General features: G+C 39.5%; 1 protein-coding gene across 5 annotated transcripts in view; it reads right to left on the bottom strand.

Annotated features, from left to right (window-relative positions):
• Window positions 1-24,686, bottom strand: part of NKD1 (NKD inhibitor of WNT signaling pathway 1) — a 130,227-nt gene that overhangs the window by 26,605 nt on the left and 78,936 nt on the right. For all 5 annotated transcript variants that reach the window (XR_010306073.1, XR_010306074.1, XM_064160358.1 and 2 more), the window contains one exon: window positions 16,230-16,287. Coding sequence is in view for 3 of the 5 variants with exons in the window: in XM_064160358.1 (XP_064016428.1) it covers window positions 16,230-16,287 (58 nt within the window). In the remaining 2 variants the exon portion in view is untranslated. The remainder of the gene's footprint in view (window positions 1-16,229; window positions 16,288-24,686) is intronic.

The following is a 24,686-nucleotide window of genomic DNA, read 5'->3' as shown; positions in this document are numbered from 1 at the left end:
CAGAGAGTGTTTTGTAGGAGGCTTTGTGTAGTGTTTATCATAAGGCAGATATTAAAATAAATATTACATATAAACCGAAACTTTGAAGTATATGAGCCATTTGTTTTATATCCACTTTGTCCAGAAACATGACTCCATTTCCCTGCAAGTCCAAAGCCAAGGTCACAAAGAGACCACTGTAAACCAGAAGACATTTGGTTGTCTACCTTAGCCCAGCCTCATTGTTTCCTTCTAAAATCAAGACATGAAAAGGGCCTTCATAGCAAGACAGTTACATTGACAGCGGTTCTTCATAACTGTTAAATATGCCCCTCGAGTTTCGGTGGCTCATTTGCACCAGCGATCAGCTTCTCATATGTACAGTTCTAAGAAAGCCAATAGAAACGTTTGTACGAGGGGCTTCTGCAGTTGCTCAGAATCTTGCTCGAGGGAATGAGAAATAAATGAAAGCTGGGCTGGTATGATCCTCTGCTTCGTTGGAACAATGGAAAACCAGCAGACAAACCCACCAAAACTGCATCTCCCTTATCACACATACTTTTAAATGCATAGAGGTACAGAATGGCCAAAACATTTCTATAGCAGTCTTTCATCTGTTACAGGAAAGCATCTCATATGCCAGTAGTATGGCAAACATGAGGCTGAAAGCATTGAGGAACAGATCCTGCGCACTGTGTCTGTTCCATGCCCAAATACTCTTTGTTGCGTTTTTCTGTCAAAATGAAGTGTCTTATAGGGCATTTTGTCCCTTCCACCACAGTGTTCTTGTACTGTGCTGAAAGCTGCCAGCACGTGCACAGAGCACACGCAAAGAGTTCCCCAGTCCACAGAGTGCTTCAGAGAGGAACGGCAGAGAGTTACCCTCTGGTTTCAGGAACAGCCCTTTCGCTGGCTTTCAATTTAATGTATAATTTATGTAATAGGAAAAAAATGTGCTCAGACAAATTAGAATTCTCAAAACAAGAATTTGGCTGTTGGGTAAGGAGGAGATACATCTTGCAGTATGCTCCTTCAGAGAGTTTAAACATTGTATGCCAGAAATTATCTTCTTTGAGCTTTGCTGACCTTTGATCTGAAGAACTCATTGGCCTTGCTACTCCAGGGAATTAGCCTTTGAAATCAGTTACTCATTTTGGAGCCCAGATGAAATGGGGAAATCTGGTGATCTCATCCTGCTGTCAAGTTTCATTCAGCAAAGGAAAATGAAATCTGAATGAGGAGGCTTTAAAGGGGAATATGGAGGTATTAAAATAATATTTATGAGTTATCAACTAATGTGTCTATGCATATATCTTCATGTGCCTTATCCAAAGCCAGTGAACATTTAAAAATACATACTGGAGTACAACTGTTTAGTCTGAGAAGAGAAGGGTAAGTGTTGGGTATCCTGTTTCTATACTTAGTTTTGACTATTGACATGTGCTCAGTTTGATGAAGGATACAAACACATGCTGAACCTACTTATAAATAAGAATGTCTGCTTGGGACAGTTAAAACTGGCAGCCTGTAAACAGAGATCCACCAGAGAGCTACATGCCAAGGTTCAGAAGTATTCACAGCGTGAACTTCCTTTCAGCTCTGCCAACCATATTAAACTTGACCAGACAAGATAGATATCTCATGGAGAATTAATAGGCTTATGTTTCTAAAATCTAGATTAACAGAAATAGGTTCACATACCATATACTAGCTGTGCAAAAATACTTATCTCCCCACTCTGATAACAAGTCCCAACAAAGAGAACATGCTATATAGACAAATACACAGAGAAGCCAGCCCTTGTTGTGGGAATCCACAACTAGAGAGGGAAAACAAAAACATATTTACTGCTTCTCATGGGAATGACCATATGCTTTCAAAAACAATGTTCCCTAACAGAATGTTTCATAAATTGAAATACTGCATATGTTTTCTTTATGATGTTCTCTTTTCTTGTTCATTATTAATGGTCTTGTATTCACTTCTATAACCTTAAGACACTATAAAAATGTGTCTGGACAATATTTAAAATTGGAAAGACAATAAAGGAAAAATCTTAACTTGGAAAAATTGTGAAATACCATTCTTTCATGAAAAACAAACTGACTGGCTTAAGTGTACTAGCAGATGTTTCTCTCTAAGACCATTAATTACTACCACTGTTGTAATTGTGGTGGAGGAGGAATGAACACCAGTTTAAAAGATATTGAGACTCACCCCTGAAGAATTAAGTCTTTTCTTCAGGACTTTATTCATTCCTAAGAAAAGAGGGGGCCAATAATTCTAAATCCTCCTTAGGAATCACCAAACAACCCCCCCCCCCCCCCCCCCAAGAAATAATGTATAAATGGATTGCTGTGCTGCATGTATTCAGTGAGCGTAAAATTCAGACCACCAAACTACTTCGCAGTCACTTCCTTCTTGCATATGAGGATAGAGGGGGAAGAAGAACAAAACCAGAGCTGCAGTCTGGTGGAAAAGTGACTGTTTAAACTTTTACCTTCATGCAGGTAGCTTGCCATTTCCAATTTCTCAAAGCCTCATTACAACAAAGCATCATGCCCTTTAACAAATGACCTTCTTCAAATTAAGTACAATTTCACTGTTTCTCAACTGTACTTCACATTTCAGTCAGACAAATTAAGAGGATCTTGTGGCCAGATACACAAAAAAAAGGTGCAACCATGATGAATGTTCTGGCCTAAGTTACAGTTACCAAGTCCAAAGGTGCACAGCAGTTAGGCGAGCTCAGGCCAAAGATGAACTGCTTCAGAGCCTCTTTGGGGTGACAGACATTCTGAAAGGTATGTGATGGATCACAGGGCCTTAACTCAGAAAGCAGAACTATGGGAGAAGCTATGCAATTCAATGGTACTAAATTATACCTGGACATTACCAGTGACTATTATCTTAAATGTCAGGCTCGTTACTGCGTAATTTTTGAGAGAGTGCAGAGCAAAGGTAAAATTGGAGAGTTGCCAAAAACATCACCTATGAAAGTAAGCATCTGGCATATATGTAACCAAATCCTTTGAAATGAAGTATCATTAGCCTTCCCCTTAAGTTGTATAGACTGCATTCCACCACAATTCTTTAAAACTACTACCAGAAACAAAGGGAGAGAATAATCTGTCTGTTGGGAAAAACAACAAAGCATATGCTACAATGTGAGACTCACGGGGGAGTGGGATAAAAGGAACACTTTAAAAACGAGTAGACATAGCAAGACAAGGAGATGAAGCCATAAGGGCTTCTGTAACAGCTCGTACCAAATCTCAGTACTGGTGGAATTGAGCAGTGAAGAGCTGGTCTGGCTGAGCTCAGTAGTAAAATTCCTGTTGATATCAACAGGGTTACAGTTTCACTTCCAAGTTACAGATCTAGTAGATGCAACAGAACATGAGCCTAGGAGGACCAGAGTGATTAAAGAGAAATAACTGCACTGTTTTTCCTTAAGTCTCTGATGTCTAAATTATCTGGTTCTATCAATATTTTTTCATTACAAATCAGGTTTGACAAATATAATTGACACACTTTGCTGAATGCAGGACAACAGGAACAAAAATAACTATCTTTGAAAGTCTAAACTGAGAACTTATCCTTTAATTAATAATTACATTCACATTCAGATTTCATTTTTCATTTCTCCCAGAGGCCATCAATTAAGAACATCACCCTCATTGAGCACACATTTTCATTTTATTCCACAGAACTGACTGAAATGCATCCCTGATAGAGATAACTATGCTTGAGCAAAGGTCCTCCTCTCCAGTGGCAAACAAACCATAGGAAGAATAGGACCAGCAAGAGAGCAACATTCCCGTTCCAGTCACCAGAAAAAGCACACACAAAAACAGGCTCGTCCTGGGTTGATGCCAAAAGCATGTATTCAAACTTTCTCTGGCTGAAAGCTGAAGCTGATGAATTAGACACACCCTTCAAAACAAAAAAGATCAAGCTGCCTTCTCTGAAACTTACTGCAGGGAAATTAGTTGTCCATTTTAAGTTCAGTGAGACAAGTCAAAACCCATTTAACATGAGCTATACTAGTAGTTCTTTGCACTAGTCTAGGCTGGGCATTTTAACCTGAATATATAGAGAGAACTCATGTTCTTCTGTTTCTGTTTACTGTTGATGGTGCCAAACACATTAAAGGTTAGATTGCACACCACAGTGAAGGAAAAAAATCCAAAACCCTGAAAGATTCAAGCTGTCACAAGACATACTGCCAGCACTGACCTGGGGAGACAGCTGAGCATAGAACAGAGGGGCAGTGATGCAGACCATGTGATGGCTTGGAAAAGAAATCCAGAAAAATGGACAACCAAAGTGTGTTTTAATTGTTCAGGCATCAGACAATGATTCTAGCTATCAAGTCACCACTAGGACATTAAGAAACTGCTAAACTGAAATTTGCTCTTGTAAAACTTCAGTCCTTTTGGCTAATTCCAACAATTTGGCATATTTAAGTAGCAGTACCTCCAAGTCTTGGTACAGGTTTCTGCCTAGATCTGATGTCTGGTTTTATGGCTGCTGGGTTGAGCGGAGGAAATTTTTTTTTACTCTTTCCTTATGAAAAAAAGATCTGTACTAAAGATACAGACATAATGGACAATGCAGCCCCCTCTGCTAGCTAGGGTGTAGCTCATACATGCTTAAACACTAACCTCAGGTTTCTCACACTCTCTCTGAAGCGAGTTTGTGGAAGGGAGGGAGTTTGCTGAATTTTGCCAGATTATGATTCCTTTTTCCAATTAGTTCCCCAACTGGCTGTATTTCATCAACAGCAACTGCCAAATTAAATGCCTTACTTGACCATCTTCACCCAATACACTTTGATGTTCAGTTCTCAAGCTTCAAAATACCTTTTGGATGAAGATCAGACAGCACTAAACAGAATTACTAATTAATTAAGCAAAGTTAAATTTTAAACACTGTTTGTTGTGTTAGCCAAAAGCCTGAGCAGAACAGTTTCTTTTTTCCCCTTCCTTGTCGGAGATCAAAGAAGATCATTCTTCCCTCCTCTATCTTAAAAAAAAAGTAGCAAAAATTAAAGGGGGGAGGGAGGAAACGGGGGGAGAATTTCCATACGCTTTGGTTAGAATAGTTCAGAATGGTACTCATAGCAGCAAGATTGGTGTTTGATCAGTGGCCATATCAAAAGCCACATTATCAGGAAGCAGTCTGCTACAACTCTCTGTATCATTTAACACGGATAAATACTTCTTAACCGTAAATATCACTGTCATATGGACCATTTACCACTTTCCAACAGCATTATGTGTCCCTGGGGCTCTGAATGTGCCTGCAAAGTGTTGAAATCTGTTGCTGAACAGTGACAGATGGGGACACAAACTGATAATTTGTGACTTTAAGCAAAGGAAGGAAGACCTCTCTCCTCTAAGATGGCCATACACTGATTTTTTTGTTAGTAACCTGTAACAATTTTGTGTTTTAAAAATTCCATCTCAGTGCAAGTTGCAGATAGGCTTGTTCACATAGGATTTTCAATCTTATTATTTTTCTTGTCTTTTTGGATTCTCTTTCCTTGAGATTCACAGAGGACTGCATAACCCTTTATTCAAATGAAGGCTTAGTAGGTAATGTTATTAATAACATAGACTTTGATATCTACATCTAACTTAGATGTTCAATAAGAAAATGGTGTTTCCACCACTTCTGCTATCATAATGGGGCCTCTAAAGGTGTATGAACTACTATTCATTCTGTCAAAAGTGCTTCCCACAGGAAGACCACCTCACGAAGGTAATCTTTTATGGAGGGCGATATTGTGGACCAGTTTTGGCTGTGATGAATCAGTAGTACATCTGACAACTCTTCTCAAAGTTAATACTAAGCAGTAGGTTCAGTGTTCCCATCCTTCAAAGCCCTGTATCTTACTCTGTGAGATGGAGGAGAGGGAGACCGATCCACAACTGAAAAGCAATATATTGACCAACAGTCCAGCATATACACATGCAGATAGAAGCATATGTCTCCCTTTACTTATTTAGACATAGATGAGGAACAGTACATCACATACTGCAGAACATACAGAGAAATAAAACCCATCAAAGCTTGACCCTTTATTTAAAGTCTAGAGAGCACACAGTATCTCATCACAAGAAATTATTCCCACAGGGCAAACACAGCTCACCATTATTAATAATTACAGTACAGCCTAAAGACCACAATCAGAGATGGAAGCCTGCTGTGCCATGTACCCCTCAAAGAGAACATGGTTTGCAGCACCTCTCCTTGTGGGAAGGATCCAGCACATCTTATAGCTCTAGAAAGTCCACGTGCATTACAGCTAAAGAGTCTGCTTCCCACTTTCAGCTACTCCTTTAGTGGAAAAGTCTACTATATCCTCCCAGTCTCATTTCTCATTCAGACACAGTGTCTTGAACCTGGACAGCAATCACTACTTGCTGGTGGGCCCTGGGCAGCTGGCCATACAGAGGCACAGCAGCCTGCGACAGGGCAGGCAGGTGGGTGCCCTGGGCAGCTCCCAGAGGACCCTGCAGAAGGCACAGAAAGTAGTCTTCACCTGAACAAGATTTGCCAAGAACATCCTTCAACACCTGGATGGCTCCACTCTCTGCAAAGGCTCATTAAGTAAGAAAACAAAACAAAACAAAAAGGTCTGCAGCAACACATTTTAGCTTAATGCCTCCAAATCACTAGGAGGGACTGACTCCTGCCTAAATATGTTTTTGCACACAGACCAAAGGATTGCCTTCGGGTTCCTCATCAACTCCCATGCCTGCCTGAACCCCCAGCTGCAAGGCACAGCCCAGCTCTCTGCTCCTCCAGAGCCCTGTGAAAATTCCTCAGGTAGCAGCTCTTTTACTTGTGGATATTTTGTTTTACAACTACTATTCCTTCCCTCTCTTTTGGTTACCTTTGCAGTTTTAAATCCTTTTTGGTACAAAGCTGGGCACTTTGTATGACATATTTTACTGGTGAAAGAACCTGAATTGCTGGATCAGATTTACAAAGCAAGAAAAACATGATTACTGTTTGTTGGTTTTTTTGATTTTTGGGTAGGCTGGGGGTTGGGACTTTCCATCTAACAAGAGCAGCTGGACTCCAAGCTCTTTCAAGAGCAGAAATGTTGCTTCAGGTTCATTTCCACAACCCTGTAGTGCTGCATTTATTATTTGCTTTTACTCACAAACTAGCTGTGGTTACAAAAAAAAACCCTCTTCCAAACAAATGACATTTTATCTTTTTCTCCACAGGAGAATAAGGTTGACTGCTACTTGTGCTTTGAGGTTTGGATGTGATTGAGATGAAACATCTGTTAAGAAAAAAAAGGTGTGGGGGGGACTTTTTTTTTTCCTGCTAAAAATATCATGCTTTTTTTTTTCCACCAAACTTGAAACATGTGATGAAATCCAACTTTTAAAATATAACCCTGGAGCTACTTGAAACTATAAAAGTCTCCTCAGTATCTGAGACAAGTCAGAATTTCCACTGTTCAAGCTGGGCTTTTATGAAGAGCAGACTTTAGAAAAAGCTGTAATCTGTCTAGGTAACAAAGGGCACTTGTTCTGCCTGGTGAGGTAAAACTTTGGGTTTCTGTAGCTACTGCAGCAGAAGTGGAGTTGAAGCACACAAAAGCACCCTGACTGATACATACTTAGAATTTGAAACAGCAATGGCAAAAAGCAATCTGCCTTTCCTTGCAATTGCCTCTAAGTCTGCATGTACATGCTTGTGTGTGTGTAAGGTTCAGCAGGATGACAGGTTGTTGTGTCTAAACTATCCATCCCGAAGGTTCAGGCATCTGTCTAGCTTTACATCTATCTAGCCATCTATATAAAATGATGTCTCCTAAATTTGATCCTAGTTATGCAAGAACTATTTAATCCTGTCATAAACCGTATCCCCATATGAGACACTCTTGGCTATGAAATCTCTACAGGCAGGAGCAAAGGACCTTACAGCAGCACACACATGGGATCTAAACAAAAGCCTATCGCAGAAAGCTATCAAAAACCCAGTAAAGGAAGCACTCTGAAGCACGTTTGCCTGGCTTTGCCAAGGTCAAGTCAAACACAAGAGAACTGGCAGCTTTAGGAATATTCAGGAGCTGCACCAGGACACAGTGTCTACTAAATGTACTCAAGGTTTATAAAAATAAATGTGATGTTTCATGTAAAGGAAAGGGATTTGAAACAAATACATTGTCTTCTGAAATAACAAGGGCCAAAACTTCTTTCAGTTACAAGAGCATAAAACTGGAATAATTCCATGAACATCAGCATGAGAGTATTATCTGACCCCAAATCTTTGCCTGGAAATATGCTCTAGTTTCACATGGGTAAAAAAAGAGAGAGTCACGGGAGAGTCAGAGAAGAATGGCATTTTGACTCACTTTTAATAAAACCTCCACGAACTGTGGTCAAAGCTACAAGAAAAATAACTGGTAATAATCATTGCTGGGAAATTAGAAATAGAAAAGGACCTTTGTTCTACAAGTAGAATAAATGAAACCACTGGCATTCATCATGTTTCCAGAGAGATTGTTTTCAAACTCCTGACTTGTTCCCATATTTCATTCTTTGTTCATGGTGGTGGATTGTCCTGGGGCAAAGATCAAGCAGATTTTTATACTGCTGCTCATGTATAGTAATGCAGCTTTACCTCTGTACCATACAAAACAGATCAGCTGTCTCTCACAGGTATGCCCCAATCCATCAGTTTGCCAAGGTGCATCTGATGGTGGACCTTGGCTCCTAGGTTAGTCCCCACTGCAGTGGCAGGAGAGCAGGACATGCAGAGGTGGCTAGCTGTAGCTTGGCAATCCCTGGGAGGCAGTAAGGGTTTGACAGGTGTACCTACGCAGTGGGACACTAACGCAGAGCTGTGCACCAGCCTGTGCTCCTGTGCACTCAGTGTATTCATTACCCACACAGCACTAGATGAACACCCACACATGCTATATTGCCTTCCTCCTCTGAATCACAATGCTGACAGTCCAAGGAAAACCATCAATGACCGAGACTGATTTAGAGTTCAGATTGCTGAGGCCCAGCCACATGCAGAGAGCATGACACTCATACCACTGGCATCCATCTCTTACCCCTATCTCAGTCCCACTACATGGTAGCTTCCCTTGAACTTCACTCATTGGGGTTAGCAGCCAGTTGGGTGCCCATGGTCTGCTGCCTAAACTCTGCTTGTGATAACTTTGTTCACCTTTGGGGTGTGGAAGGCAAATACAAGAGCTCTCTTGCCTTTGATGAGATCTGCCTAAGCTAGGTTCTTTTGCCCTTTGATTCTCCTGCTTCCCACATGCATCCTGATCTTCTGACTCTCACATGCTACAAGAGAAGCAGCTTGAGACATCTGTAGATGTAGATTTTTCAATAGCTACACCCACAGGTGACTTTTTGCCTCCTAGCAAAACAAGTTCACGACTACCCAGAGCTGCAAGTAAATTAGTATTTGTATTGCTAATTCACTGATTTTCTAACGACCACTCAGAACATCAGCTTCTCTGTGAAAGAAGGAAAAGCTGCCAGTCTTCCATGGAAGGAGAGTATGGAAAACCAATATAGCTATAAATGTGAAACATGCACACAACATCACTGTAAAGCTTTCCATGTTTATATTGTTCACTAAGGATCAGCTCTCTGCATTTTTTTGAGGTGCTTCCTCATCTCTCTTTCATTACCTCAGTTTTTTACTGAAATAGTTATTACCCATTACACACAAATGATTATTACAATTTTACTTTCATCATCCAGCATAAAGAATAGAGATCACTTCTAAGTTTGGAAGGTTTTCTTGTGCACTGTACTTTGAAACACTGTCATACTGCAAGAGATGGATGCAAGAAATCTCATGCTCTGTTTTCAGCTTTGATATCGTGTCCCTATATCAAACACTCCACTTGCTCGTGCTTGTGTTCAGGAATAATAATTTTTCAGCATTGTAGAATGACTTGAATACAGCTATCAATGTGAAACCACTACTTACAGCAGGTGTGATCTTGCCATTCTAATGCAGAAGACTAATAACCCAGAAACCACAGACAAAACAAACTATCAAAACCTGGTAGGCAGCACTGGAAGGAGCTGGTGGGTTGTCAGTTGAAGTGCAATATCCAAAATGCAGGGAACAAGCACAGCATGGGCAGCAGAGCACATACCCTCTGCACAGCAGCAGCTTAGTGCGAGGCAAAAGCTGACTCTGAGGTGACATAGCAGCCCACTTTTCACTGCTTTTCTGTGCTCTGCTTGCCAACATGGGTGGCAACTGTTAGACATTGTAAAGGTCCATTTGGAAACACCTGGAGACCACTAACTCATTACACACGGGCCATGGACAACCATTGGATGGCAACAGACTTTCATCACTACTGACCTGGCTGCACTTAAAACAGCAGCTCTAGAAGTAAAGGCTTCTGATCCGAACACCCCCCACCTCCCTCAACTGGAACAGCTCATGTTAAGAAACACTTCTACAGTTTTATATTTTTAAAATATTTTTTTAAGTGCCTTATGCCATCAGATTTTCCTCCCACTCATGGCAAATGGCCTACCTGCTTCTTATAATTTCCTGGATCTGTGCATGACCGCAGGAAAACTTCTGCTAATCCTACCAGTCTCATGTTCTTTGGTGACTTTTATTCTAACTGCCAAACTAAGCAGTTTTCTTTTGGCACTCTCCTACTGCTCCTTTTCTTTCCTCCCTTCATGTCCTTTGGTACTCCTTCCAATTCACATTAACCAGATTATCAGCCTCCAGCCTAGGCAGGGCCTAGCTGTTTGTCAGATAATGGTGACTGGTGCCAGTGGGTCACCCTGAAGGTCTTTCACATCATACTGAATATTAGGAAAGTGTACAGTAGGAACCTCTTGGCAACCAAACTCAAAAAATACTGCCAGTGAGCAAGTGATCATCAGCCTAGGTGATCGCATAGCACATATTCACATACAGCAAATCTATGATAAGTGCATAGGATTAGCAACAAGTCATTAAAATGCAGAGTTTCCATGCAACATCCCAGAAGGCTAGCCACAAGAGCACTTTTAATGTAGAATTATTAGCACTCTGTTTGCAGGGTCAGCGATGAACAGGTATTTGGTGGTTTAAGAATGTGACAGAGAAAGGACCTTCATTTTCTGCAAAGTGCCAAGCCTGCACCAATAGTACCAGGTAGGCAATAACAATCACAGAAAACCAGATTGGAATGGATTCCAAGGATATGTGGTGCAACCCTTCTAGGTGATAGTATAGTTTAAATGAGATGGCCCAGCGCCCTGTCAAGCTGAATCTCAAAACTGCCCAATGTAGGGGAAGCAACTTCGCTGTGTGCGAGATGTTGTGTATGCCTTTTCTATGAGTATGTTGGAATTTCATTATGGATAACACATGGAAAATTAATTACACAACCACCATAACTGAAAACATTAACTAGAATGGAACATGCAGTTTGAAATAATCTGTGTTTTATTACCCATTCATAGCTCAGCCTAGCTTAATAGATGACTTTATTGCAGCTAAGAGAGTGGGCTCAAGTGCCACACCTTGTCATCCTTCCTCAGATTTGTTATTATTCCAGTTTTAGAAACCACTCCAGGAACTGAAGTCTTTACTGATTTTTGATTGGGCTGAGAGATACAGGAGAGGGAATGATCTTGTAATGCACAAAAGCAGACATGTTGACGTGTCCACTAAGATTGGTGGCATTGGGCAGAAGACCTGCAGTCCTAACCCAATAGATAATTTTTTACTGTTGTTTACCTATTAATTCTTACTAAAGTCTGAAATAACAACACTGGCAGAGCTGTGTTAACCACATCTCAGTGCCCACTCAACCACCAATTCCCTGGATGCAGGAAGAAGAGATGAAGGAATGACTGGACATACTAGTAACATCTTAAAAACCAGATTATTATCAATAGAATTAATTCTTTCTCTGATTTGTTGAATGCAGCATGCCTTGCTTGCAGGTTTAGAAAATCCATAATGTTTTGTGAAAGTGTAGAAAGTGCCACACATAGTTCTTTTATAGAAATGATAGAGTTTTGGGTTTTTTTCAGCACATGTGCTTCAAACTCTGCTGGAGGGCTCTCTAATATTTATGGGCGATAAGACAAAGGAACCTCAGTTTACTTTATAAAGACATGGAGTTGTCAAGATAAGACAGCCTTCCTAGTTTAGGCTATGAAAATTTCCCAAAGGTCTGGGGAGGGAAGGTGAAAGGTTCTGGACAACAACAACAGTGGTCTTGAATGATTAATTTAAAAGGTTAGCTTATGCCCTGATGAGTAGAGAGAGAACCTGGATGTCATTATTGAACATACTAATAGCAGGTATTTTCTGAGCCACCTGTATGTCTCCATGATGGAAGAGTGACCTGCTCTTTGATGCTACATTTAATTTCTGCCTGCCATTTTAGCAGACCCATCTCCAGACCTTCAGTTCTGGTGACTTACTATTCTATCTAGGGACAAGGAAGAGAAAATGCAAGCTCTTTTGACCTAAATATGAAGAGTGATGAAACACATGCTTCCTGTGCAGAAATTGCAGAAAAAGGAAGTTCAACCATGATAAGTTCCTACCCAGCCACAGCAAACTGCAAAAGTACTCAAAGTTCAGCAATTGGAAGTCTCTGAAATGCAGAATTAACTGGAAAAGAAACAAACTTGGGATTAAAGTTGCAAATGATTCTAGTACAGAACCTATATTAAACATGTCCAATTGCCAAGCTATTAATGAAAGAGGAAGAAAGGAAGCAAAGTGAGCACAGTAAAAGAGACTTAGGTTTCCTCTGGTGTCTCTCATCTAAGGAAACAACTAACCACATAAGAGAAAACTCCAAAATTTCAATTTAGTGACTTGCTCAGCAGCAAATCAAAGGCAGGTGCTGGATATAATACACAATACTGGTCAAACTGTTTCTTTCTGCACAGCACTCAGTAAACAGAGTCGCCACTACTGAGTTCTAACCTCTTGTCATGCAGCAACATTGAGTCAACAATCCGCTCTCATGGCTTAATGCTTTTGATGTTTACTTTGTTCTTTCTATAGTTCAAAAGAAAGCACTAATGCACCAGTCCTCTTACCAAATACAATCTTAATCCCAGATTCCCAAGCCTTTTGCTGTTGGCCAGTTAAGTCTGTTAAGACGAAAGGATTTGATCAAGCTTTACATAACAACACAGAAGTTAAATCCAGCAAAGAGAGTTCTTTTTATCTGTACTGCTCAGACGGCTGAGAGGGGGAAAAAAAGAGGGAGGGGGGAAAAAAGGTAATGAACTTGGCTATGTAAAACAAAATAAGGAATTCAATTATTTCTCTTATTGCCATTTTGTCTTTTCAGTGAGTCTTCTAAAGAACTCAGATTTATTCTCCAATAAAGTGTCTGAGTGTGAAGACTGTAACTTCCCCCTAACCCAGAACAACTGTGGCACCTGCTGTGCTTTTTTGCAAATCTATGAAATGTTTCTTTTTAATTTTTTTCCATCTCTACCATGTATTTATGAAGACAGAATACAGTTCATTGACTAGACAATCGCCTAGTACTTGGTCAAGTTGTGTTCAGGTCTTTGTTTCCCATTCATGTCCTTTGTGAGCTTAGCTCAACCGGTCATGTTTCAGTGTGTTGCAACTCCTTGTCTATGAAACTAGTTATCAGTGGTGTTAGCATTACCTTATTACACATTAACATAGAATCATTCAACATGTGCTACCTCAGTACATATGCAAAGACTGTGAGACAGCCAAATAAAAGTAGAAGAACTATTTTAGATGGAAATATAAATATATTCTCTACATGATTAATTACATTTTCACACAAAATGTTTCTAGGCAGAAAAGACCTATGACAGTGGTTATCTTCTATCCATGCCACACAGAGCTCAAGCTATGCCCTAAGAAAGGTCTCAAACCATGCTTCAACTTCATGTTCTGCTAATTTTACAATTTTATGTCAGTATTATCACAATTATCCAAAAATATTCTGCCAGTTAAAAGTATGAAGCTATACAAAAAGGGCAGAAGCACCCTGCTTTAACACAGTGCTCCTAGTATCATCTCTTAATTGTAAGATTTGCAATATTCCGTTCAAAAGACAAGTGGCTAACACTTATCTCAGCATGGAAAGTGCTGCCTGGAGATCTGTGAGCAGAAGGGATGAGGACCAAGCCTTAGCAATCTGCACACGTTTGCTTAAGCACTTCATGGGAACAGTTACCTGCCTCCTAACTGGAAAGATGCTGCAGAACAGCTATTCCCTGGTGGCAGCACACAAAGAAAGGACCACCTGCTGGTATCTAAATCTTGTCTTCACTACTCAGCTACTTCATAAGAAATGAAACACATCAGACTTAATAATGTAAAACTGCTGAAAGACTGAAATTAGACAATAGCCTAAAAGGTTTCACACTCTAATAAAAACAATCCCACTGCTGACTAGTTTGGAAATACTATACATTGGATATTAAGTTTGCTGTGCAAGACAATTCTACACAACAAAGTAAGAAATAATTAGAGGCAAGGAAAGGTAGAAGGAGACACAGAAAAATGAAATTATTCACTTCACTGACACTTTAGTGTCTTTTGTTAAATAGATTCTTCTATAATTCTGAAAATGAAAAAGCCACATTTTATTACAGTTATGTTGTAGTATAAGTGGAAAACTAGGGTGAAGTTAAATACTGTCAAACTTTTAACTCCACCATGATAAGTATATCTCGCTTTTGCATTTACCAGTAGCCTACAAGCAGCAGCTGAAATTGAGCTTCTGTGTTACAGGCACATGAGGGAACAATCTTTGTCAACTACAGACATGACAGAAACACGGGATCCAAAAAAACATAGTATTTTAATGCATTTCACACTGCAAGAAACTGGAAGATGGAGATTCTTAACACAGAATGTTCCAAGTTCTATTTAGAAGTAGTCTCTAACACCAGAAACAGACTGTAAAAGGAGAGAAATTTCCAAGTTAACCTTGAAGTGGCTCATTATTCTAAATAAGTTGGACATACTGCTTCCACTAGCCCACAATGTCAATCTAGCACATAGCCCATGCAACTACTCCTTAAACCAGAAAGTTTCTCCAGAGACATCTGATGTCTTATTTCCTTGATGGTTTTTGTTTGTTTTAAAGAATGAGCAACAGTGTGCTCAAATGAACCTCTGCCAGTCATCAACCTCCACTCCCCAACTGCAGTTCACGGTACCTCAAGATGTGTTCCCGAAGACCTTTCCCTCCACAGCAATGACTATGTGCTGGTTTGAAGCTAGCTAGAATGTTTTGATGAGAAGAACCAGATTACAGGCTGTGAAAGGAAAACAATGGTGATGTCTACTTCACTCATAGGCTTCCTGAGAGATAGAAGAAGAAGAATCAAAACATAGATAACAGCACTTCTGCTGGGGAACTGGCTGAGCTGCATCTCTAACCGCATCCCTCTCTGCTGTTTCTTTGACTAATCCACTTTGCTTCCTAACCCCCTGGCCGAACCTCCATTCTTCCCTGGGACTGCGGTAAGGTTGAGAGGGGTACGGGGAAGGTGAAGGGGTGGTTGGGAGCCCCTCCTGGGGACTCAGGTTTCTGGGACGGGAGTTGTGTTTCTGTATTACCTTTTACCTTGTGTATTTCTGTAAGTAACTGTATACACTGTAAATATCTGCTTGTATATTCTGCTAAGCTGTAAATAATAAGCTTTGTTCAATTTCCAGAGCTGGCTGAGTCCAGTCTGGGTGATTTCCAAAGTTCGGGGGGCGGGGGTAACACCCAAACCACCACAGACTACATCTCCACTGCACAGAGAGGCCTGATGACTGAGGAAGAGGCAAGTCTTGGAAATAAGAAGTTATATGAGACAATAGTTTCATTCCTATTCAAGAAAAATGTGCTGAGGAAGCAGGAGTTTCTAAGTTTGGTTTCTGTAACACAGAAGGGCATGGAGCATATCACAAAACCTAACACTAACATTTTCAGTGATTGCATTTACCACCTCTGCTGGGGGCAGTGAAATTGACTTCTGCTACTGACACCAAGCAACTGAAAAAACAAAAAGTTGCCTATGATACAACTAGGTGACTTCTTTCAATACTAGAACAACAGTGGTAGGAGGTACTGAAATACTATCCTGTTCCCAGGCAAGCAACAGATCAGTATACCAAGTACTGCACTCTAACACACATTCCTACGCTAACTAGTTCACTGACTTACTCCAATATCCTTGAACATTAATCAAGAAATTTTGTTCTTTACATACCTTCTAGATGAAAGTGTTCATCAGCAATAGTGTCTCTGTAGCCTTCCCCAGATAAATCCTGTTTAAAAATAAGAGAAAAAGAAGACATTCATGACAAATATACTATATACAAAGCATTAAGCTGTTAACAATAATTACTGTTTTTAAGTTAATCCTAGTTGATAAGCAAAGAGATCACAGGAAATTTTTTTGCTAGGAAAGAAGTAAATAATTTTATTAGTGACATTTGGTGGTATTTTAAAATGCTCTAGACATACTTTAGGACAACAATTTAAGAGAGATTAATATCTTGTAAAGAATAAAGAAATAAATGTCCCTATTAAAATCTTTTTACAAAGTAGATTAATATTTAGCATTTCAACATTCTATCAGTCAAGCAAGATAAAAATCCTCAAAATGAAAATGATAAAGAAGAAATAAGTCCTTCACTACCCACAGAGGAATGTTATCACTTTATTCCACCACCAAACAGAAAAGTCTCATATACTAGAGGTCATCCTAGAAAAGCAGATACCAGACTCTGACAAGCTGCTTGATCCTTCCATTGCATGATTAATGAAATTTTGTCAGCAACACAGAAGCAGATGTCATAGATATGCAGATGATCTTATCTCAGACCCAAAATAATTTCTCTAATGGTGCTGAAGTAGTAATAAAGGGCATCAGTAGGATTTGGAGCTAATCCCACTTACAAAGACCCTGAAAAGCACTCTTGCTCTCTTATTAGTAGACCCTTCCAGCTCCATGCCTCCACACTCCAGCTAAACCATAAGCAACACCAGCTATCCTCATGTTTTGCCTTCTTCCATTCCTTACATTATAGTCTGTCTCCCTAGACTCTCTTTGCCACTGATAAACTCTTATGGTAATAAAGGAGGAGTCCTGCACTCATGGCTATTTTAACTTCATCTGCAAAAATATACCAGGAACACCTCAGCATCAACCTACGAACTGGAAATTGCCTGTACAGACCTTTTCACACAATATAGGAATAATGGAATAACTGGAGAGAATTGCCTGGTTGTATTAATTTAAAGCAATTTCATCATGATAAAAGCAGTATGCCTCTTCTTTTGGTTTGGTTTTTTTTCTTTTTTTTTTGAAGGCTGCCAGATGTCCTTTTCTGCCTTCCACGTGGCCAAGTGTAATTCTTTGAGATTAGTTATCAGGATGTAACTAAGCCACAAAAAAGTACCTTAGAAATTCTTCAGTACCAATTTCTGCAACAGTATTACTTTTAAAAAGAGCTTTCACAAACACTACTGGATAGCTAGCCAGAGACCCTAAGTATATTGTTGTGTTCATGAACAAATACACAGAAACAAAGTCAGAAGTCATGGGCCAAGTGGCTCTCAGAAATCTTGGCAACGTGGCCCAGAATGCTAGGATTGTGCACAGCACAATGGTGCTATAAAAGCTGTCATTCTGCATTTAGCTTTCCAAGAAGCAAATCACAAAAACTATTTTGCTTCCTTGAGTTTTCATTCCACTGAACAGCATTTTTTTTGAGTACGTGGTGATTAATATCAATCACTACCTTAAAAATTATAGAAATGGACAGTAAACAAAAAGAAGCCATTCAATCCTGACATATCTTATTTCTGCATGAAGATGGTCTTTCCAAAGGTTTGTACAAATTGGTTTACTTCTGTTTGATCAAATTTCCCCATGTCATCATTCTCCACAAAGCTCTGAGAGAATATCTCTGACTGCTCTTGTAGATAATGAGATATGTAGAAGTGACTACATAGGCATATATGGCACCTCTCTTCTCTGCTACAATGCTAAATATTTAATAACTGCTTTGTTTTTTCTTCACTAAACTCAGAATATCTGCTCTTTTCTGCTCTCTTGCAAAAAAAAACCCAACAACCCTATTTTCTGTTACCTGATCAGAAAATATGCAACGAATAGGCATGATCTCTCTTGTGATAGATCTCCGAGGAGAATTCTATCTAGCTGGTAGTCTTCACCTCTCAAAATTTTAGCACAGCAAACAGTGCATCAGGGTATCAAATGTTGCCTATTAAAACAATGTCATTAATCTCATCCTCTATAAACCCATGAGTTTTGATGATTTGTCAAAAGATGTCACTCTAAAATGAGCATAAATTTGTGGATGCAAAACGCCCCATCAAGTAATTCAATGGAAGAGTGGAAGACACAAGTGTAAAACAGCTGAGTGAAGCATTAATATTCATTAAGCCAGCTTCCTTATTTTCTCACTTTTAATCATTACATGGGTCTTAAGTAAATATGTTTTATATTCTAGTCTAGTTTCATTCCTCCTCTAGCTCCTGGTTATTTAAGTAGAAGTAGTAACTTAATGCAAGGAAATTTCAAGTAAGTGTTTCTGCCTTAAACCAAATTATTATAGATTACCAAATTCCAGAAAAGTGTTTTTATGATGTGGAACCATAACATAATTGTTAAATAGCTTCATCTAGAAACTGATGAAAGTACCATTAGAACATTTTTAGTGGCACGTTTAAGCTGAATTCCTTAGCTACCATACAAATGTATGATTATGACATAGTATTATCTTTGATAGATAGAAGTGTATGTGTGAAAGGTGTGGACAAACAAAAGAAAATGTATCACTCATCTTATTATCATTAATTCTTCTGTAAAAAAACTGCAAGAGAGCTATCTGAATATTTTCAGCACTACTGAGACAGATGCCACAGCCTGGATGAATACTGAAATGCACCTGCTTGAGAAAAGGATTTGAACAGTGTATGCAAACTTACACTCAACAGAAGAGTATAAAAGCTGAGCAAGCACCAGAGAAAACAACTGTGACCACAGCTCATATGTATAATGCAGTATTCTCCCTGTAACCTGTACCAATTGCCTTAATGTGAATAAAAGGGTGCATCCACCCACAGCGACCCAAATCCAGAAAATGGACTTGACCAAAAGAAAAGGGTAAACACATAAAGCATCATTTGCAGCCCAAGAAATTGTAGTGGTAACTGAACACTACAGGCAGGTAGGACTATTTGACAGTGGGGAAAAGTGTGCTCAAGCACAAAAGAAACACAGGCTTGAGGGGATGGAAAAGTCAGCAGTGGCTCTGTCATTTGGCTGCTCTCTGCAGCATGAGCCCCCCTGCACAGCTGCAGGAGCCCAGCTCACAGCAGAAGTAGTGCCCGAGAGAGCAAAAGAAACAACATTTAGGTCATAGGTAGTTGTATATCACTGTCTTGACATAAGTTCTAAATCACAACACTGCATTTTCAAACTGGAGCACTGAGTCATGAAACAACCCAAACCAGATGTATCCTGTGAAACACAGAGAGCACTGGAAAAAAATAAAACCAAGAAACATTTAGGTAGAAGGACTATTCCAGCACGACATTTCTATAAGTTGCTAAACAGGAACCCATCTAGATAAGTGTCCCTACCTCACCAGGAGTTTCCCAGATAAACTGGCCTCTGTTAGCAACCAACACAAATCACCAGAACTACTAAGATCAGACTCAAACATCTGCTTCCAAACTCTGAACAGCTGGCTGCCTGGCCTAGGTAGAAAGAGTCTGATGTCACATATGTCCCATTCGGATAGGTGCCTCAGTACTTAGTTCACATTTATGAGGGTGGAGGTAGAAAGAATAGCTCATTAGTGCAACTCCCTCACAAAAACTGCTAAGTATATACATACATGAGGAAGAAAAACAATCTTTAAAAGTTCCCACACCCTTCCATTTATCTGGTTATAAATCAGGCAGTTGTCACTTGCTTCCCAACTCTGTCATGCAATCAGATTCCACTGAATTCTAACTTCTGGGACTTTCATTTTTTTAACCCCAATGTCAGCCCTAACCACCCTGTGCAGCTTTCTCATTAATACAAGTCCCTGGAGACTAAAGGCCAGGTACTCACTCTGGGGCTTCCATCTATTGACTTCCTTTTCACCAGCTATCTGAAAGGCTGATGTCCAGATCCTCACCCACTGTTCTGATTACATCACACTACTCCTCTGATGCCTTTGTTGGCTCCCTTTCTGCTTCTACACTGAGGTTAAGCTCCCTGTCTCTACCTTTCAGGCTCTACACAGTTTTATTCACATTCACATCTAGCCCTACCTCCTCAACCTTATGCCCACCAATTCCTTTAATCTTGGTGACCAGCATGACTCCTCCTACAAGTCCCAGTAGTGCCTGCTTGCACTGCTCTATGACACCCAGCTCATAGGAGTCAAAGCTACAGACTTCAGAGTGTGTATTTTAGCAACCTGCACTTGGACTAATGTGATGCTAAACACAGCATTGCTTTCAGTGTAAGTACAGACAGCTACATCCATAGATGTATCAGGTATACCAAAGGATAATCTTGGATTCAGGTTATCTATCATTATAATAATCACATTTCTAAAGTTTGGACTCCCCTACTCCCTGTGTTACATCACGGTCAATAGGGTGTTAATTAACTTTTCTCTAACAGATGTAGCTCTCCTCAAGTAGAAACAAGTTGCTTTACTCCTCCTTCAAACATCTCATGAAGATCCTTTGATTTAGCCTTAAGATACTGAATTTTCCACATTTTTGGATAGAAAACTAGCAGAGATTTCCTGGTTTAGTGAAGTTCTTATAAAGGTATCATATCCACCACTTTCTGCTAGTAAAACACATTCAAAATGACAAATTGTTAACCAAGCAAACTTTCCTTACTATTTTTAACTAATTGAAACATTTTTTCCCTTTTTTTTTTCCTTTCTTTGTTCTCATACTGATGCAATAAAGTTCCAGTACTTTTGGAAAGAGCAAAGTTATAGAAACATGTTTCACAAGAGGACTGCAAGGGACAAGTTATGTGGTAATTTTAACATCTTGTGGAATAGATTTTACAACTGTTTTAAAGCAGCTGCCAACAAGAATGCTATACTGCCTATGTACAAATTTCCACTCCTACTGTGGACAAAAACAACAGTAAAGAGAAAGAGAGGTTCAGGAGAATGAGGATGCTCGCTGGCCATTCACCCAAATGACTGAGGGTTCTGTTACCTGCTAACTGGTTATTCTCAATGTTTTAGTCTCAATTGCAGGAAATAAGTTTCTGAAATAAGTCAGATTTTCACATAGCGAGTCCTTAGCGGATTTTGGAAACCTGGTCTCTCGAAGCTGCTTCAAGGAAACCCATCCAACCCCCTAAGCAGTTGCTATTATTGTTTTACTTCATTTTTCATCTTCTCCTGACTTAAAAAGAAAGAAGTAAAAGCCTTTTTTTCAAAAAAACACCTGATAGGAGGAAGCCAGCTCTCAAGTATTTGAATTTCCTATGGACTACTCAAGGCTAGTTGTCAATACCAGGAAACCTATTTACACCTCAAAATACAGTCTCATTTCTTTCAGGATAATGCAAGTGAAAAAGGTATTCAGTTACCTGAGGTGATCATTATTCTTGAGAAATACAGCTTTATAGCCAGGCTTACAGCTCAAAAGTAAAATAATTATAGAATGAAACTGCTTGTCAGACATACTTGAAGATGACATTTTGCTAGGCTAGAAGCTTCCATGTAAACAAATCCATACAGTCAAATATGCACACCAGTGGATGTTTGTGCACACAGGTAAACATAATCAGAATCAACCAGGTTGGAAAGGACCTCCAAGATCATCCAGTCCAACCTATAACCCAGCCCTACCCAATCAACTAGACCATGGCACTGAGTGCCTCATTCAGGCTTTTCTTGAACACCTCCAGGGATGGCGACTCCACCACCTCCCTGGGCAGCCCATTCCAATGGCAAATCACTCTCTCTGGGAAGAACTTCCTCCTAACATCCAGCCTATACCTCTCCTAGCACAGCTTGAGACTGTGTCTGATGTTCTTTGGGCATGTTTTGTCTCTCTCCCCACTTGGAATCAAAGTCTGCATATCAATATTCTTTTAAAAAATGACTGACAATCCCCCACATAAGCCTCTGCAAATAAACCCTTCACTTCTGTGTAACAGTTTCCTGCTTAGGACAAGAACTTCCTTTCCTTCCCTGTTTAGAAGTCATCTACATACCTAGGGCCCTGTACAGAAAAAGTATACGTTCTAAGCTTCACTATAATGCAAAATAAAACCAGGCAAATATTATTAAGTATCAAAGTACACAACACAGACAAAAACAAGATAGAGCATTACACATTTATGTCTTAGTTTAGCCTAATACTGTTTCTCCTGCAGAAATCATGCAGTTTGTTAAGCAAAGCAACAAGTTCAACTTCTACATTTCCTTTCTCCTAAATAAGAACCTGGTGCTCTGTGATCTATTACAGACAGGTTTTAATTCCTCCACCATCCATGGAAGCTTCTCTCAGATAAATTTTTTTCATAATAAAATCACAGCAGGCGGAGCTGTTAAGAAAACAGGTTTCTCATCTAAGATCTCCAATAGATCATCTTGGATGCTTTTAGCTGTCATGGCTTACAATTTCACTGCCTTTTCCTACCATGATGCTCTCTATATCCAAAGTTACAGTCTTCCTAAGAGAGATAACAGAACACAATAGGCATAGCACAACAGATACTGAAATTCATCCTTTGGTACCTTCACACAAAGTTCACACTAATATCTCAGCTCAAAAACTGTCATGAAGCCCACAAATGCATTAAGTTTAGCTAAAAGCTAAACATTCAGTTACTAGGACCAGTAACTCCCAGCCATAACTTCACAGCAATACCATTTGAAATTACTACATGCACCAATTTGATAGAACTGGAGCCCCTGCAATGTCATCTCACAGAAGGTGACTGCAGAGCAATTCCAGCTGCTGGTAAAAAAATTGTGAAGATAAAAACCATAAAACTAACAAAAAAAAAAAAAAATTGAACCCAATCCTTTAATCTCCAGTTACAAAGGAGGCTTATATTTCCCCAATATTTTTATATCCCTGTTACAGATCCTCAAATGGTACAAGGAGCCATGTACGGTATACTTTAAAGGATATCCCATCTATAGGAACATGACCATACAGCTGTTGAGGAAGTGAAAGCACAAAGCAGACAGACACACAAGCCTTCATGATGAAGGAAACATGGTACTTTGTGCTCCAAGTTGCTTGCAACATGCACCTGAAGCTCTTTTGTCCCAATCCAACACCCGCACCAGGCTTTACAACAGGATAAACCACAAATTCTTTATTCATTCTTCTGATTTATTTTTCTCCACTCTATGAAAACCAGGAAGTGGCAATACTGACATGTGCTCTTTGCAGGTACCTTTTTCATCTCTGCTGCAGTAGTCAGTCACTGCAGCAGGCATTCAGCAAAAAACACCAACCTGCTCATTTAACTTGAATTGCAAGATTCCTCAGTGTTGTGGAAGATAAGTAGGCTTATATATGTATATATTTACATTGTGTACTCAAAAAAAATAAAAGTAGAAAGTAGTAAAAATAACCCCAGCATCAGTACTATAGACCTGTATTGCTTATAGCCAGTAAAAACAAACCCAACCCCCCAAAAAAACCCAAGAACAACATCAACAAAAAATTACCCAATGAAATTATGCAATGTATATTAAGACCTACACATAAGCCAAAAGATTCCTTTAGGGGACAGTTTTATTTAGATTGTTCCAGTTTCAAGATAACATTACTGTTCATATGATGTTTTTACCCTGGATTTCATGGACCTTTACAAACTCTTGTTACCTGCTGCAAAGTGACATCTTCCATTAACACTGTTAGTAAAATTCTGGACCTATTACAGCTTATACTTTTTAAGGTGATAGAGTGAGACAGAGTTTTTCAAGGACTTCTGAGAGATGAGAGGTGCCATAATTGAAAGTAGGAAAGTAACTGCTGAATTCATTCAACTGAAGGGTACTACCATCTCCAGCTAAAAAAGATCATCAGTCTTTGAGATTAAATAGAATTGAAACAAGAAATGACTGCTTTTTCGCTATATTTAAATTTACTTTGAAGATACTTCAGAAGGATAAATGAACTCACTCTACAGATTCAGCTACTTACCTTACTTTGCTGTTCTAGCTACTCTCTAATCCCTGTGGTGATTGCAAAATCAATTGTCCCATGTCCCCCAAGACCTTATCTTCAACACAGATTATACTGATGAACAAGTGTAAGGACATGAATGAAAGAGGACAAATCTTCATCTGCCTGGAGAAGCTCAATAACTCTTCCAAATTGCTTATTTTGGGCTTCTTCAGCACAGCAGGCAGATGTGCATAGCTACATAATAAATCTGATTTTCTTTTCAACTTCCTTTCATGGCAGATTTGGTTATCAAGAAACGCTAATAAAGAGGCTAAAGAGCAATGAAATTATTCTACCCAGGTATATATACTGGGAAACACAGAGAACAGCTACAGAGCTCTAGTGTGGAATAACTTGCTCATTTAAGAAGTGATCACTGAAAGCAAGGGCAGATTCAATATAGTGCATGCCAAATCTTTCTTGTGATAATAGTCTGTGCCTTCCTACACAGCTCTGGTTTTCATAT

This window comes from Pogoniulus pusillus, chromosome 20, assembly GCF_015220805.1.
Source record: "Pogoniulus pusillus isolate bPogPus1 chromosome 20, bPogPus1.pri, whole genome shotgun sequence".
NCBI classification, from domain to species: Eukaryota; Metazoa; Chordata; class Aves; order Piciformes; family Lybiidae; genus Pogoniulus; species Pogoniulus pusillus.
The sequence above is the reverse complement of the archived record's forward strand: the minus strand, read 5'-3'. Positions and strand labels throughout refer to the sequence as shown.